The sequence below is a fragment of the Macaca mulatta genome, chromosome 6 (genome assembly GCF_049350105.2).
Source record: "Macaca mulatta isolate MMU2019108-1 chromosome 6, T2T-MMU8v2.0, whole genome shotgun sequence".
In the NCBI taxonomy this organism is placed as follows: Eukaryota; Metazoa; Chordata; class Mammalia; order Primates; family Cercopithecidae; genus Macaca; species Macaca mulatta.
Window position 1 is genome coordinate 136,391,144 of NC_133411.1, and position 18,513 is coordinate 136,409,656.

At 41.1% G+C, this 18,513-nt stretch overlaps 1 protein-coding gene across 1 annotated transcript in view; it reads left to right on the forward strand.

Annotated features, from left to right (window-relative positions):
• Positions 1 to 18,513, forward strand: part of MEGF10 (multiple EGF like domains 10) — a 182,452-nt gene that overhangs the window by 161,534 nt on the left and 2,405 nt on the right. The window contains exons 18-24 of the mRNA XM_015140681.3: positions 2,036 to 2,164; positions 4,597 to 4,725; positions 7,052 to 7,288; positions 9,141 to 9,268; positions 10,679 to 10,802; positions 16,816 to 16,860; positions 17,649 to 17,855. Of these exons, the coding sequence (XP_014996167.3) occupies positions 2,036 to 2,164; positions 4,597 to 4,725; positions 7,052 to 7,288; positions 9,141 to 9,268; positions 10,679 to 10,802; positions 16,816 to 16,860; positions 17,649 to 17,855 (999 nt within the window). The remainder of the gene's footprint in view (positions 1 to 2,035; positions 2,165 to 4,596; positions 4,726 to 7,051; positions 7,289 to 9,140; positions 9,269 to 10,678; positions 10,803 to 16,815; positions 16,861 to 17,648; positions 17,856 to 18,513) is intronic.

The window sequence follows — 18,513 nt, forward strand, 5'->3', positions numbered from 1 at the left end:
AGTTATTTCTCTTCTCTCCTTTAACCAAACCATATTTACATGGATAAAATTCTCAATTCTTTATTCTAACAGCACAAAAGTTAGGCAGGAGAATGGCGTAAAAACCCGGGAGGCAGAGCTTGCAGTGAGCTGAGATCCGGCCACTGCACTCCAGCCTGGGCGACACAGCGAGACTCCGTCTCAAAAAAAAAAAAAAAAAAAGTTAGGATATAAAGATTAGAAAGGTAGTGAAGACAACAAGCCTGACTGCCTGATTTAATGTGTGCTCCTGGAAAAGGTGGAGTTCCATGGTTTTTATACTGTAGCAAGCTTCAGAATCACCTGGAGTACACAACAAACACAGAAGCTGGTCCCATCCCAGAGAGCCGGAGCAGTGGGTCTGGACTGGCACCTGAGAATTGCCATTTTTATCAACTGGTAGTAATGCCAGCCTGGGACCATGCTTTGAGAGCCACTGCTCTAGTTCTTTTCCCCATTTTGTATTTCATAGCATCCTAACCATTTTTTCTTCCATAAGGCTTTTAGCATGATAGGATATAATGTGCAAAGTACTTACTCCAAAGCTGAGCATCGGTGGGGAAGGAAGATTATTCTCTGCCTTCTTACCTTCGGTTGAATAAAGGAGACAAGACAGGAAGGCATGTGTTATGATTAAGTACTAATAATAGCATATATTTTAAAATAATAGCAAGAAGCTGAGGAGGAAAGATGGGTCTGAAATTAAGCAATTCCTATTTAATACTAATTAGAGTACGTAATTAAAGAATGGCTGAAAAAGTCTTTAGAAACTTTCTAGAAGAGAATGTAGACCTTGAACCAAGATTTGAAAAGGATAATTGGCAAGGAAGGTGACTGGCCCAAGCATATTCTTCAGAGCTCGTATATCTATAAATATTGTTTAACTTCTTAGAGAAAGGTACTTGTAAGATATTATTTATAATTCTAAAATTAGAACGTGCTTCAAACAGAGAACCCTTTTTCAAGTGCAAGTAACATGATATAGTGGGAGCAACATGGGGTCCGGAGCCAGACCTCCCTGCGTTTGAATCATGGCCCTGCCAGTTGCCAGCTGTGTGACTTAGGGTACTTGGGGCTTAGTTCCTGTCTACAGGATGGGAATATCCATCCCTGCATTTCTGGCCTGCTATAAAGATTAAACAAGAGAATGCATGAAAAGAATCTGGCATAGAGTAGGTGCTAAATAAATGCATGACAGCAGGGGGTCATCAGTGCATCCTGGCATCTGGGCACTGCCTCTGCTTCTTGAAAGTTCCTTAAGAAAATGAGAAAATGAAAAGCATATGTAATATTTGGAAACAACCATTGAATCAGCCTGCATTGAATCTTTCATCACGCCAGAGATCCCCAAGACACTCTTGCAGGGCAGCTGCCAGCGCACGTAAGCCAACAGAATTTGGGGGTGTCTTTAGCTCAAGAGAGTCGCCAGTCTCAGCATTGAAAATTATGCAGCAGTGTGAAGGCTTATTGCTTTTTACAAAGCACCTGTGAAGTATAATTGTTTTTTAAGGTAAGCATCCTAGTACACCTCTTCAGGGAAGTTGATATTATCTAAGTTAATAACAGATACAGTGGACAAGGCTAGTAGCAACAATAGAGAGATGTTCTGTACTACAAGTAAAAGCATACAGATAATTTTAATATAAAGTACCCATCTCAGTCCGTTGGAATTTGAGTCTAGGATTCTAGTAGAAATGTGAAAGAATGAAAGGAAATGTCCTATTCTTCCAGGATCGAAGGGATGTTTTTTTAGAAGGCACTAGTCTTGCCTCAGATGGTTACACTGACAGGAATGAAACTCTTCTGCCTCCTGCTTATGAATTACAACCTCCTTGCAAGAGCCCTGTCTTGGGACTTCAAAGAAGCTCTTGTGGCAAGCTGAGATATGTACTATTCACTGTATTCTCTGATGGCTCAGTGTCATTCAAGTTTAAACACAAATATGTTGGAGGCACGAGCCTCCAAATGTTTCTCTTCAGCAGCCTCTTGACTCCTGCTGTCCTCCCTCCTCCCACAGGATGTCCTCTAGGGTTTTATGGAAAAGACTGTGCACTGATATGCCAATGTCAAAACGGAGCTGACTGCGACCACATCTCCGGGCAGTGTACTTGCCGCACTGGATTTATGGGACGGCACTGTGAGCAGAGTAAGTATGAGAGTGTGGCATCACTGGGTGGTATGTTTTTTTCCTCTAGGATCACATTTCCTAGATGCCGGGAAATATTAAGGCAGAATTCACCACTCTTAGGTTGTTTGAGCTGATGGCTGGTTACTTCTCAGCATGACTGACTTCCCCTCCCAGAGGTCAGGCCTCCCTGGGATCATTGCTGGTTACTCAGTGCTCTGGGTGGAGGAGGTGCGACTACAAGAATGAAGACAGAATTCAAGTTTTCCATTCTGTTCTTTTGGGCTCTCCTTTCCTCTCTTTCTTATTTTTGGAATGTGGCTGCTCAGAGCTTTAAAAGAGCCAGTCGAGCTTTCTTCATGGCAGAGGCGGGACCCGGGTCTCACATTGGAGGACAGTACATTCGATGGGGAGGAGGGCTGGTGGCCCAGGGCCAACCCCTGTTGCTGGTGAGGGAACAAATCCATGCAAACATTGCCACCCTTTCAACAACCTTCTCTAGATAGTACTTTTATACTGTTTCCATTAACAACTTCTCATCTTAGTCTTAACAACCTTCAAGACAACATACTGCCTTAAAAAATTTTTTAAGTCCCACTAGGGGGGAATATGCTGTTGGAATTACTCCTCCTTATTTTTTATTTCCATCCCACTATCTATGCATCCACTCATGGAGTTATAAGAACATTAGTCTTGGCTGGGCGCAGTGGTTCACGCCTGTAATCCCAGCACTTAGGGAGGCCGAGACAGGTGGACCACGAGGTCAAGAGTTCGAGAACAGCCTGGCCAACATAGTGAAACCCCGTCTCTACTAAAAATACAAAAAACTAGCTGGACATGGTGGCAGTCACCTGCAATCCTAGCTACTCAGGAGGCTGAGACAGGAGAATCGCTTGAACACGGGAGGCGGAGGTTGCAGCGAGCTGAGATCGTACCACTGCATAGCAGCCGGGGCAACAGTGCGAGACTCCGTCTCAAAAAAAAAAAAAATTAGTCTTAAGAAAATTGAATATTGCAAATTAGTTTATTATTCTTTTCCTCTGTGACTTTCATTCAGTATTCACAATAAATAAGGGCTTAGAGCTGTATCGGACCCACTTTCTTATGATAAAACCTTTTAGGCAGGAAAAGGTGAAGAACAATTCCTGTTTATCAGAGGTTGTACTCTTGGGAAGGATCTGCCAAGATTATGGCCATAGGAGCAGTGTGGCCTGGAAAGGTTGATCAGGATAGCAGGACTCTGGAAATAAAGCATCCCTCCCCACTCCACTCCACTGGCGCCTCACAGAGCCACTTTGAACCTGGTTGCCTCAATCTTATGTGCTAAACCCTAGGGTATTTTTGCATATCCTCTTTCTAGCAAATATACAGAAGTGACATCCAGGAATCAGCTCAAGACAGACAGCCCAATTTTAGTTTTGCATCACTGTTTCATTGAGTCATGAAACAGATCCTGACTGAGTGACACAGTTGCATGCACACCTCTTTTGTGCATATAAATATTGTATGTCTGTGTATAAATGTCTAAACATATTCATGGAAACCAGAATAGGTTCAAAATTTTACTCGAATGCCAGATGACTGGTTAAGGGCTTATTAAATAAGAAAACCTCTTAAGTGCTTCCGTGATTACTCTCAACAGCAAATTAAAGTGTCCCTATTTTTGGAGACTTCTCCCAATGCTTATTTGTAAACAGAAACCCTGTGTTTGACAGAGAATTCTAATAATACTAGCACATTGCCCCCTGCTGTTAACTTTATGAAAAACAACAATATTTTGTCACGAAGATTTTTAGATTTAACATGCTTACACTATCCTTTGAAATTCATGCCTAACTCTTATTACCACCACATTGTAAGAATCCCATTATTTTTGTCTTCGAGACTTCAGCAAAATCCAGAGTTTGAACCACTCCATAGCAAATGAAGTTCTTACCTAGAAAATCAACAAAACTTGTTGTCTGCCTCTTCTCCTATTCCTGGCTAATTCAATTGAGAATGTGTGTTTATGAAGATCCCTGAGCCTACAGTAAAATATATGTGTTCTCAAGAAAGCATCTTTAGTTTATGCTCTTCAGTCTAGGCCCCTTTCAGCCCACAGTTTTGCCTGGTAGACTTGTCTCAAATTGCCCTTAGTGATTATCTTCATCTGTTCCATGGGAATTCCACAGACTCTCCATACACGCATCATAGAGGTGGGTATGTAGCAGCTGAAAGTGTCAGGAGCTGTAATGTTGAGCAGCCCTGGCTCTAGCCATGTGCAGTCTGGACTGTGAGTGCCACCATGATTCCGGGAATGCTGTCCAGTTCTGGGACACTCTTGGGGGTACAAGTCAGCCTCAATAGGAATCCCCTGAAAGGATTTTGCTCTAGATGTTCAGGGCTTGCAGTCAGAGACAGCCTTGCTCCAAATTCCCAAGGCTGGAAAGCTACATTTGACTTTCCTTCTCTAGAGTGCCCTGCAGGAACGTATGGTTATGGCTGTCGCCAGATATGTGACTGTCTGAACAACTCCACCTGCGACCACATCACCGGAACCTGTTACTGCAGCCCCGGATGGAAGGGAGCGAGATGTGATCAAGGTAAAGATACTAACAAATGTTTGTAGTACTGTGTGAGCAGCATGTACCCGTCTATGCGAAGTATTTTCACTTGTGTTATCCAGCATAATCTTCACCACAACTCTAAATGGCATAATTGGTTACTTATTTAATTTCCAGATGAATGCCTTATTGTTGCTCTCCTGTGGATAAGGAAGCAAAAGCTTAGAGAGGCCGAGTAATTTTCCCAAGGTCACATAGCTAATATCTAGAATATGTCATAGCTTTTGTGCCAGATTTTTGTTATTCCAAAACTCGTGAACTTCCTACTGGGTCTATAATTTCTTTTCAGCTTTATTGAGGTGTAATTGATACACACACAAAAAAACCTATTTAATGTGTACAATTTAATAAAATTTGGACTGTCTATATACCTATGAAACCATCACCATAATAAATGAAATATCCATCACCATGTGTTTCCTCATGCCCCTCCCTACTTCTACCACCCGTTATGCCCCAGGTAATCACTCATGTCTTTTCTGTCAATATAGATTAGTTTTTATTTTCTAGAATTTTATATAAATGAAATCATATTGTACTCTTTTGGGTCTGGCTTTGTTTACTCAGCATAATTATTTTGAAATGGAACCATGTTGTAGCACATATCAACAGTTCAGTTCTTTTCATTGCTGAATAGTGTTCCATTGTATGGATATACTATAATTTATTTCCCTATTCATGTGCTGATGGACACGTGGATTGTTTCCAGTTTGGGGGTATTACAGATAAAGCCGCTATGAACAAGAGTGAATCAAGTTTTTGCACGGACGTGTGCTTTCATTTCTCTTGGGTAAATACCTAGGAGTAGAATAACTGGGTTATATGGTAGGCATATGTTTAACTTTTTGTAAAACTTGTGCCCCTGGTTTTTAATTGAGGAGTGTGTCATAATGACCTGGGAATAGTTGTCATGTACACGGTCCCATTTGGGAAATTCTGATTCTGGGGTTGGGGACTTTGAGAAAGTGCTTCTGATGGTTCTGAAGCGTGCCCTGCAGACAGCCACAGCTCTTACTGCTTGTGGTACTCCCTGGTAGGCAATAAGCAGATGGGCTATAAAAGCCTTTAGAAAATTGATACACTGTTGTAGATGGTGTCATCTTAAACTGCAGACCATGTAAATATTTACAACATTTAATTTTTGTGGTAAAATAACTTTTACATGCTTATGATTTACATTTGACTGTCATAACAATAGAATGCAATCTTTCATGATCACATCATAATTACAAATACGCTGTAATCTCACTACATTGTCCTTGGTGGTCTGTGTTTCAGGTCATATTGTTTTGTAAGAAGGTCCTCCAGCATTTAGAATCATAAAATCATAGGAACGTTTACGTGAGCTGGAAGCAGTGACATGGAGGCCTCTTTTCTCATTTATAGATGATAAAACTGCAGCCTGAAAGCTTAAGGGAAAGTTCAGAATATCTAGGTCAATTTTTTTAGATGCCAGATTTCTTGACTCTCAACCCATGCCTTTAGCGTCCTCACTTGATGGACCATAAGGAAGAACTATGTAATGCCGAATTTTGAATTTAATGAGTAAGGTATTAGGGTAATGCTATCAGGTATTATCAGGACAAATCTTTCTGTCATGGAAAATAACTTTCAACAGAACAATATCTTCTGAGGTAAAAGACCCATTGTAATTAGCAAAAGGCAGATCCTGTTTTTAGACTAGATTTATAATGGTGTTATGCTTGCTTAGAAGGAAGATTACTCTTAGAAATGCTAAGGATAGACATAAAATTTGGTTAAGCAGTTGGGACATTTAGCATTTAACTCTGCATAAACTTTATTTATTATTGAATAATGAAGCAAAATAAAAATTAGATAAATTGTTACCCCAAATTAATTGCCAGTCTAAGTATTTAATCGGAAATATATAAGAAGCTCTCAAACCCTACTGTTGAATCTCTTTGCGTTTAGAAAATCCTGTTTCTTTCTTTACATTTTTTTAGAGACAGGGTCTTGCTTGTTGGCCAGGCTGATCTCTAACTGCTAGGCTAGATCAGTTTTCCCACCTCAGCCTCCTGAGTAGCTGGAACTCTGGGCACGCATCACTGTGCCCAGCTTCTGTCTCTTTTTGAGGCTTACAGCAGCCTTTCTCTGGGCATGGATAGGCTGACAACATCTGACAATGAGGAATGTTTGCTTTTTCTTCCTGCTCTGTTTCCAAATTAATGTTTTATGAACTGAAAATATGGAGGCATTAGCACAGAAGGAGGTTTTTGTAAGTAGAGATCAAACATTTATCCAGCACATTGTCATCCTTTCTCAAGTCTCTCTTTTCTTTTTCTAGCTGGTGTTATCATAGTTGGAAATCTGAATAGCTTAAGCCGAACCAGTACTGCTCTCCCTGCTGATTCCTACCAGATCGGGGCCATTGCGGGCATCATCATTCTTGTCCTAGTTGTTCTCTTCCTACTGGCATTGTTCATTATTTATAGACACAAGCAGAAGGGAAAGGAATCAAGCATGCCAGCAGTTACCTACACCCCTGCTATGAGGGTCATCAATGCAGATTATACCATTTCAGGTAAGAGCGGAGAGGCATTTTGCTTCTTGAAAAGTTAAATTTCACCCTGTTTCCTTAAAACTGGGTGTTTGGCTGTGCAGTCCATTGTTTCTGTCAATTCTCATTGAGATAATTCTGTGGAAAAGGTATACATTGCTAGAGATGAGTTTTTTATTTCAACAATAGTAAATTGTCATTCTGTGGTTTGCTATGAGGGTTTTAAAATTGAGCTCACTGTGTTGTTTGTGCTTTAGATTTATGGAATTTCAATCCATAAGGAGCTTTGTATCCAGCCTCAAGCTTTTGTCATATGTGAGGGGGGTGGGGAGGAAGAGAGGATGATGAATTTACCAAGGTCATGGATCAGATTATGGAGCTGGACCAGTTTTCCTGTCTCTGAATGGGGTACTTTCTATATGCTTCCCAGCCTCTCCCTAGGCCTACCCGAATCATTAACTGGAGGGAACCAAGTTATACGAGAAACAGCTTTTTGGTATTAGCAAGAACCAAGGCAGCCCTTTAAGAAAATTCTTGATTTTTTCTGTTCTGTCACAATGCCTCATAAAAGAAAAAAGAATTATAATCAATCATCAGTGGAAGCAACCACTTACATGGAGGAATTTAAAAGCTTAAAATCTTTATTACTTTTTGGGTGATCATTGAAGGCTTTCTGGTTGGTTACATGTTTAAAACTGCAAAATTCTGTGGAAATATGAGAAGTAGCTGATTTACATAGTAGTGCATTTTCAGTGCAGAATTATTGTGTCAAGAACTCAAGTGTTTAAAAAAAGGAAAGTTGCAGAGTAGCTTCAAATGATGCCTTCCCAGCTCTACAAGCCCCAAAGCAAAGAGCAGTTGTTGGTGGATACTGTGAACAAAAGTTCTCTGAAAAGGAATTTGGAGGAAAGAGATTTTATTCCAGTGAACAGTCTGCAAACCCAGGAGTTGCAGCCAGTGTAAAATGAAGGTGCAGTTCAGAGAACAAAGGGAAAGCTTGTGTTTTATAGCAAAAGTCCCCACCCAGCTTCCAATCAGGCCCTTTTATGCAAGTGAAGGATTGAAACTGGTTTAATTCTAATTGGTCAGTGCAACTGAGTTCTGGTTGGTTGATACAGCTGAACCCTGATCGTTTGATAAAGCTGAGCCCTGATTAGCAAGGCAGGTAAGCTCTGATTGGTTGGTTCAGCTGAGCTCTGAAAGACCCAAAGATAAAGGGCTGGGTTTTCCGAGAACTCAGAATACAGGTGTGACACTTAGTCAGCAAAGGCGTGCTTGACTGTATTTTAAATTTAGGCCTAGTTAGCCACTCCTATGGATCTTAAAGGATTGTTTTTTTCAGTTTCACATTTGTTCACAAGCTTTCATACTTTTCCAAGGAGGCAGTTAGGAAGGCAGAGGCCTGTTGCTTCTAGAAAGAAGCTTTGCTGAGTAGGCTAGGCAGGAGGAGATTCTGCCCAGCTTGTGATATGGAAGCAGTCCAGACGTTTGTTCTGTTATTTATTTATTTATTTAAAGACGAGTCTCGCTCTGTCGCCAGGCTGGAGTGCAGTGGCGCGATCTCGGCTCACTATAACATCCGCCTCCGGGGTTCAAGCGATTCTCTTGCCTCAGCCTCCCAAGTAGCTGGGACTTCAGGCGCCCGCCACCATGCCAGGCTAATTTGTTTTTGTATTTTTAGTAGAGATGGAGTTTCACTGTGTTAGCCAGGATGGTCTCGGTCTCCTGACCTCGTCATCTGTCCGCCTTGGCCTCCCAAAGTGCGGGGATTACAGGCGTGAGCCACCTCGCCCGGCCTGTTCTGTTATTTTGATTCCCTTTTTTCACACATATTTATGGGAGCCTGCTGCCTTAACCGTTTCCTTCCTTCTTGCAGGAACCCTTCCTCACAGCAATGGTGGAAACGCTAATAGCCACTACTTTACCAATCCCAGCTACCACACGCTCACCCAGTGTGCCACATCCCCTCACGTCAACAACAGGGATAGGATGACCGTCACGAAGGTGAGAGGAATTGGCTCAAGTCTTTGAAAGTGGGCCGGGGAGAGAGGAAGGGAATCAGAATGTATTGAGGGTCGCTGTTTACCAGAGGCTGTTCTAGGTACTTTACATACATTATCTAATTTATTCCTCTAAACAGTCCTCTGGGTGTGCCTTGGGAATCTCAAGTTTCCTGATGAAAACCTGAGTAGTGGGGAGTTTAAGTTACTTGCAGACGTAGCTGCCCAATAATGAGTGTGGCAGCTGCTGTGTGAGTCAAAGTCTCTGTCTCTACAATCTACTGTTTCCATTACACTGCTTTAGAAAAATGTTTCTAATTTTACATGAGATTTTAAAATAATAACTCATAATGACATTAACAAAAGCATAAAGACCTATAGCAGAATCAGCCGTGGGCAAAATCTCCAAGTGCATCTCTTCTGACTGCCCATTCTCTGGTACCCTTTCCTGGCCAACTGCGCTTTAGTAACAACAACAGTAATATGCACTGACTTGGGTTGAACCACATGAAATTGCTATTTTTGTAGGTCAACAATGGTCACATAGCAACAACCTAATATTATGTGCCAAGCATTTCTAATCACTTAAAAAATATAAACTCATTTAATCTTCACACCAAACCTATAAATGGAGCGATTATTATGCCGATTTTACAGATGAGGAAAGTGAGTCACAGAGAGGGTGGAGACAGAGCTGTCTGGAACCCAGAGCTGTTCCTCTAATAGCACCCAAGTCACCCCTGGGTCTTCCCCACGATGCTCTGAAATCTCAAACATTTCTTTCTTCCAATCATACCCAAATTATATTTCTAATCTCCATTGTCTAATTCCAGTGCTCTGTTAGAGAAAAAAAATCAAGTTAATTAAACTAATCCAGTTGTAATTTAATTATTGCAGCTATAGATTTTAATTATAGTGCCTCATGGTTAAATACCACTCCATGTTCTCCAGAGACTTTCACATTCATCAATTTATTTGTTCTCATACAAATTCAGGGAAGAGGGCAAAGCAGATAATGTTATCCTCATGTTTATGCCTAGGATGACTGCTAAGAGTCACCTGTGACTTACACAAACACAATTTTTGATGGGAGGGCTTAGACCAAGAATTCTTTTTTTTTTTTTCAATTCAAAGTTACATGTGTATAAATACAGATAAGGTCTAATTGGCACAGGATGACAGAGTGAAATGAAGATCTTGAGGTGGTGGAGGGAATAGCTGGGACTGAAGGACATGAACTCCTGCCAGCTTCCAAGTCCCACCAGGTTACAAGCAGTCACCTCAGCCCCTGAGCTTAGCCCCCTCTAAGGACTGGTCCTCAATATGTACCCTGGACTTTTCCCCAGGTCCATAATGCTGTGCTGTGCCACATTGTATTTTGTTTTTAATCTTTCATTGTTTATATTTTTAACAGTCAAAAAACAATCAACTGTTTGTGAATCTTAAAAATGTGAACCCTGGGAAGAGAGGCCCTGTGGGGGACTGCACTGGGACATTGCCAGCTGACTGGAAACATGGTGGCTACCTCAATGAGCTTGGTGAGTTCTCCCAGTGCACGTCCCCAGCACGCCTTGACCTATGAGTCCCTGAAACAGTCACAAATCTCTGTCTGTGCCAAGGTGTTCTATTGAAAACTTGTATCAAAAAGCACATTTACAGAATTATGCCTAACACCTGTACAGGGCTAACTACTGTCCTAAGGGCATTATCTATTCAACAAACATTTATTGAGTTCCGACTGTGTTCCAGGAATTGATCAAAAGAAATTGGAGGCCGGGTGTGGTGCCTCACGCCTGTAATCCCAGCACTTTGGGAGGCTGAGGCGGGCGGATCACGAGGTCAGGAGATCGAGACCATCCTGGCTAACACAGTGAAACCCCGTCTCTACTAAAAATACAAAAAATTAGCTGGGCGTGGTGACGGGCACCTGTAGTCCCAGCTACTTGGGAGGCTGAGGCAGGAAAATGGCGTGAACCCGGGAGGCAGAGCTTGCAGTGAGCTGAGATCACGCCACTGCACGCCAGCCTGGGTGACAGAGTGAGATACTGTCTCAAAAAAAATAAAATAAAAAAGAAAGAATTTGGGATCTCTGCCTGCTCATAGCTTACATTCTAGCTCTATGCCTATTAACTTAATTCTCACAAGTACTCTAATAGGTAGGTACTATTGTTATCACCATCTCCATGTTACAGTTGAAAAACTGAGTCATAACAAATTACTTGCACAGCGCCTCATCGCCTATTAAATGTCAGAGCTAGTATTGCACCCTGTCAGGTTGGCTCCCAGATGTGCGTTCCTCTTTGTTCTCTTTTGATATAGGGTATCCGTACTTGAGATCCCTTTCCCTTTCAGGTGAGGAAATAGAGATACCAACAGGAATACAGTGGTGGATCAGTGATTCAACTTTTTGAAATCAGGACTCCTTTACACTCTTAAAATTTATTGAGGACCCCAAAGAACTTCTGTTGGTAGGGGCTATATCTATTTATATTTACCATATTAAATGAAATTTAATGTGGTAATGAAATTTGATATGTAAATAAAAGTTTAAAAAAGAGTAATTTATTTAAATTAACAATAATCATCACATTTCACGGTGACATAAATTTTGTTTTTATGAAAAATAACTACATTTTCCAAAACTACCCAAAATTAGTGAGAAGAACAACACTATTTTACACCCTTTTTATAAAAACTCTCTTTAATGTCTGGCTTAATAGAAGATAGCTAGATTATCATGTTTGCTTTTGCATTCAGTTGGTTTTGATCTCATACTTTCTGTAGCTTCTGAAAAACTCCACTGTATGCTTGAAAGAGAATTAGAGTGAAAATGGCAAATAATGTTGTATTGTTATGGAAATAGTTTTGCAGCTGGGCACAATGGCACAGGCCTATAGCCCCAGCTACTTGGGAGGCTGAGGCAGGAGGATTGCTTGAGCCCAGGAGTTTGAATCTGATCTGGATGACATAGCAAGACCCCACCTCTTAAAATATATATGTGTATATATAGTTTTGATCTCATAGGCCTCCTGAAAAGGGGACAGGAATGCTTGGTCCACACTTAAAGAACTTCTGTGATATACCATTAATTATGCAGTGCAGTTTCCAAGCCTGTACCCCATATTTGCAGGGAGGAGTTTGATGATATAGTAACTTACAGGTGCGCAGTGTCTTATGGATAACAAGTCCTTTCACGTACATTTATTTGGAGGTAGGTGCCAGAAATCCCAGTTAAATTTGAATTTCAGATAGATGAACAATAAATATTTTTTGTATAAATATATCACAGGTATTACATGGGATGTACACTAAAGATTATTTGTTGTTTCTTTAAAATTTTAATATAGCTGATTTTTGTATATTTTTATTTGTTAATGTTTTGTTTTGTTTTTGTTTTTGAGACAGAGTCTCGCTCTGTCGCCTAGGCTGTAGTACAGTGGCATGATCTCGGCTCACTGCAAGATCTGCCTTCTGGATTCAAGCGATTCTCCTGCCTTAGCCTCCCAACCAGCTGGGATTACAGATGTGCACCACCATGCCTGGCTAATTTTTGCATTTTCAGTAGATACTGGGTTTCTCCATGTTGGCCAGGCCATTCTCAAACTCCTGACCTCAAGTGATCCACTTGCCTCGGCCTTCCAAAGTGCTGGGATTACAGGCATGAGCTAACCGCACTTGGCCTATTTGCTAAATTGGACAATCCTCCCTGGTGGACCCTGTCCCGTGAATCTTGTATAATAGAGGAATAAACTGGGAGGCACAGAGAGGTTAACCCTCTTGTCTGAAATTTCAAAGGAGGAAAGGGGTAAAGCCAGATTTCCAAGTTGGTCTTCTGACTGCTCCCCTTAAACACTGCTTCTTCTGTAAGCAGTGTCAGGTTTTCTGAGCCAGTCATAGGAACTGATCCCTCCGGGAATGCCTGTTTCTATGGAAATAAAAATGTTTAAGTGGTGAATACAAATTCTTAGTCGTTTCCCTAGTGTTGTGGTTATCATGCTTGCTGTACAAATTCCTAACTTTTATCTGCATTCTATACCATTTTTATCAATAGAATGTGTATTTCCAACCATAGTAAAATTATTTACTTACAAGACTCACAATATGCTTATTGGTAACATCATCTAACATTGAAGGAGACTTTTTAGGAGTCTTAATTACGTTTATAATTTAGCTCAAAGGAATGTATGAATTGATATTCAGCAAAATACCAACCAGCACTACTGAAAGAAAAGTCCTGGCCGGGCGCGGTGGCTCAAGCCTGTAATCCCAGCACTTTGGGAGGCCGAGACAGGCGGATCACGAGGTCAGGAGATCGAAACCATCCTGGCTAACACGGTGAAACCCCGTCTCTATTAAGAAATACAAAAAAAAAAAAAAAAAACTAGCCGGGCGCGGTGGCGGGCGCCTGTAGTCCCAGCTACTCGGGAGGCTGAGGCCGGAGAATGGCGTGAACCCGGGAGGCGGAGCTTGCAGTGAGCTGAGATCTGGCCACTGCACTCCAGCCTGGGCGACAGAGCGAGACTCCGTCTCAAAAAGAAAAAAAGAAAAAAAAAAAAAAAAAAAAAAAGAAAATACAACATCACTACATTGGTCATATGTAAACGTCTCTGCTTTCTGGCTCAATGAGACCCAAGGGACTGAGTGTTAGGAACATAGAATCTTCATTGGAAATTCTGGATCGTCTTGGTTTATTTAATTCTGCATTAACATCCCTTTAAAGTTGTTGCACAGAAAAAGTTCTTCACAAAGGACAGAGTCAGGCATGTTGTGTATGATAAAGTGTACAGGTGCTTTAAATGATGGAATAGTTGTCTTCATGGTATCTGAAAGAGCCTTGAATTACACACAAAAGGCCCTGAGATATGGCACTGGGCCAATCACTTACCCTCTCAGAGTTGATTTGTTCATTTGTAAAATGGGAGTAATAACCGTGTACTGGATCATTGTGTGAATTAAATTAAACCAAGCATTTGAAAGCCCTGCCCCAGGAATTGGTATATATAGGAGTTTACAGGGAATCCTGACTGCTCCCTCCTTAAAACAGCTCCCTGATCCTCCAAGGCAATGAAGAGAGAATCTGGCAGGGGTGTCTGGCCTCACAGCCCCAGCTCTCATTCCCTAACTTACTATCTGCTCCATGCTGGTTCTGTCTTTCACATCTTGGTAGAAGGCTAGCCACTGCACAGCTAAGATTAAAACGGACATTTAACAAGACTTTGCTACAGTCTGGAGATGACCAAGAGTATTTGGCAAAGAGGAGTGTAGACAGAGCTCCTTGATAAAGCTGTTCTCAGGGGCCACAGACTGTGCCCCATCTTCATGGGTCCTCATTATAAAGTCTGGGAATTCCCAAGACCACCCTGACTTCTGACATCAGCTCCAAGTACGAGGATCACCAAGACTACCCTCAGGATCAACATTTTGCTACAAGGACTCACTGAACTCATTGAATGGGCATTCTCATGGTTACAGTTTAGGCGGGGACTCAGTCATATGGACATGATTGACTCCCAGCATGTAGACATAATTGACCTTTAGCCTTTCTCCTTCCAGAGGTGGAGGCGATACCATATGGCCCAAAACCCCCATCATAAATCACTTGGTTACACTATCCAGTGTAGCCCTGGGCCTCCAGGTGAACAAAAGCACTCCTATTGGGCAGGACAGTCCAAGGACTTCAAGATCACCACCCAGGAGCTGAGGGCAAAGGCCCCCCCTTTCTTTGATAAGGTTAATTCTTCACTACACACCCATTTATGCTGCCTCCCTGCGTAACCCTGTGCCTTTCCCTCCAGCTGTAGGCTTGGTTAGACTCTTCACATCCCAGATGCAAGAGAGTGTGCCTGAGAGAGGAAAATATTCCTGTTTCCTGTCCCACATGATGGATATCTGACAGACCCTCTCCCTTTAGGAGAGGCTGCTTCCTCCTCCACAACAGTGTGTGCTTACTCAGTGATCCCCATAGGGCACCAACATCACAACTTGAGCTTCACATCACTCTAAGAGATGCATGCACAGTGGCAAGGGTATCATTTCCTTAACATTCGCAAATACTTCCCTGGAATGTTCATTGCTAGTCGTTACTTTACTCTCTACTTTTAACCTAAGTCTGTAACATTCGTATTGTATTGTATTGTATTGTATTGTATTGTATTGTATTTCAAAAGATTAGTGATGAGGTTTTGCTGTATTGCCCAGGCTGGTCTCGAGCTCCTGAGCTATAGTGACGAGGTTTTGCCGTATTGCCCAGGCTGGTCTCAAACTCCTGAGCTCAAGGAATCCACCCACCCTGGCCTCCCAAAGTCCTGGGATTACAGGCATGAGCCACCACACCTGGCCTGTAATAGTCTTTTAAAAGACAATTGAAAAAGGCTTGGAGTGCTTAAGCAAAGACTGAAGCAGAGGGTAGTATAATGCACTGAGTGTTAGAGTAATTGACACACTTCATTTGTATGCTGCTTCAGAGTTTACAAAGCCTTTCCATATGCTCTGTTTCACTTAATGATGACAAAAACCCTGGAAGCCAGGAAGGCAAATTTTGTTTTCCCCATTTTAGAGATGAGAAAATTGACACTCAGAGAGTGGAACATCTTGCCCAAAATCGTATGGCCAATAAGTGATGATATGTAATTCCTTTGTCTCCTAATCTATAGTTTTTTCCTCTTTGTCACAGCTCCAGTAGAATACTTGATTCCCATGCAGTATTAACAATGCAATTTTGCATGTATACACCAGATAGTATAAAATGGGCTAGGTAATATCCTCTTATTTTGTTTTTAATAGTGTGAATTTGTGATTAAATGCTTGTATTTTATACAACATGCTTATGACCTGATTGATTTCTGCAAGAGGTTGCACGTTCTGTCTTGCCTACATGCTCAATTTTTTCCAGCATGAGCAGGAATGCTCCTATTTCCCTCCCCACACCCACGAAATAAAGGCTGGCCATTTTCCAATGAGAAAGTGGTTTTTTTGTATGTATCTAGGCTCATACACAATTATGTCCCCATACCTGGAAAAGTCAGATTGTTAAAATAAAAGCTGAATAAAGAAGGGCAAGAGCTAGTATCACCTGTAAAGTGTTAGTCAACAGTGTTTGAAGCTTCCAGTCTCCAGAAAACATGCTTATAGTGAAGACAATAATATAACCGAACCGAATAATGATTATTGGGAAAACGATTTGAAAACCATCAGAGCCTTCCTTGAAAGAGCTGCACATAGGTGTCAAATGTCACCTCTGGTCTTGGCTGTGTCTTTTCACTGTGCAACCTTGAATCAGTATACTGATTTATCTCTAGGCCTCAGTTTCTGTCCTGTTTTGACTAGCTTTTCCTGAATCACTGTAAATGACTGGGTGAATGACCAAATGTGTGTGTGTTTAATTCTAAGCACTGGGGACATCTGGGACAACTGATCCAGTGTAAAGACTTGAAAAGCAGCAGCCTGGTTGTTTGCTGCAGTGGGAGATCCTCTTCCAGGACCTTGGAATATTGGATGGGGTTTTTCTTCCTTTAAATTCTCACTGGGTGTTTTATTCTTCCTTTATTACAGGTGCTTTTGGACTTGACAGAAGCTATATGGGAAAATCCTTAAAAGGTATAGTGTAAATTTGAAGAAGAAATCAGAAGCACAATTAAATTTTTTTAACCTCAAAGACTGAAATATTTTTTAAACAAGATAGAGTGACAAGAGAAAATGTAGAATTTTTAGTGTGGTCAGTTACTACAGCAAACACACAAACGTGTGACTGACATCAAGAAACTGACCAGAGGTGGACCTTGGTAGAGCTTAAGTCTTTGGGGAACAAAAGATTCAGTTTGCTGAGGAAACACTCATATGAAAGAAATATGGCTTATGGGGAGACAGAAACATATAAGGGGAAATAGCAGAGACAATAAGAAAAGATCCGCATGGTTACATGTTGACCAAGGTCTGCTTTTTAGGATGGGTGTGAGTGATTAGGTGCCCAGTACAGAGTTTTACCAGGAGTCCTCCCAGCACCAATGCCTTCTTGTCATGATAACCCAGCACTCTTGGTGCCCCTGGGGCCATCAACAGCTGGTTTCTTGATTGAACTTCAGTAAATCTTCTATTAATAAAATAGAATGTAATTGATTATGTTTGACTGTGATCATAAAAATGAAATCAGATAATGATATTGATGTTATTGATGTCAGTACTCATCTTGGAGAGGAACTAAAGCTGCTTTACGAATGGGTAATTTTATAGCAAATTCTCTCCAAAACAAGTGGAAAAGGTGTAGTATTATTTTCAGTGTGTAGAATTATGGAAACCTAGCTATAAAGAAAAAAAGTAAATTATTACCAAGAAATGATGTTGCCAGTGACACAGCATTAGCTTTCTCTTCCCATTTCTCTTCACAGACCTGGGAAAGAATTCTGAGTATAATTCAAGTAACTGCTCTCTAAGCAGTTCTGAGAACCCATATGCCACTATTAAAGACCCACCTGTACTTATCCCTAAAAGCTCAGAGTGTGGTTATGTGGAGATGAAATCGCCGGCACGAAGAGATTCCCCATATGCAGAGATCAACAACTCAACTTCAGCCAACAAGAATGTCTATGAAGTTGGTAAGATCTCTTAACCATAGAAAGAACCGAGTGCATAAGTTTTTAAAAACAATTTTAAAGTCTTTATGAATTTAATAGTTGCAGGTCATAGAAATCTTTTTGAAAATAATGGTCCGTATTTTATTTTATTTTGTATTTTTTTGAGATGGGGTCTCTCTCTGTCACCCAGGTGGTGTGCAGTGGCACAATCTTGGCTCACTGCAACCTCCACCTACCAGGCTCAAGCCAGCCTCCCACTTCAGCCTCCCAAGTAGCTGGGACCACAGGCAAGCACCACCACACCCAGCTAATTTTTTGTATTTTGGGTAGAGACGGGGTTTTGTCACCATATTTTATTAATAGATGCAACCTGTGTTTTTAGTGATCATATTAATTGATGCCAAAGGAATTTTCCAGGGACAATATCATTTAGAAAAATTTAAGGTAAATTTTCTTTATTTTTCACCTAATCATCCATCTTTTGTTTTGTAACCATAGTGAATATTTTGGCACACATGTGGATAGCATATGTATCCTATTAGCTAATATATCTAGTTAGCCAAAACAAATAGTTCAAGTGGATTAAACAGGTGATTCCATTTCCTGGTTCATTATATTAATATAATGCATTTAGCAAGATTGAAACATTTTACTTTTAAACTTGTCCAATATAGTTGTG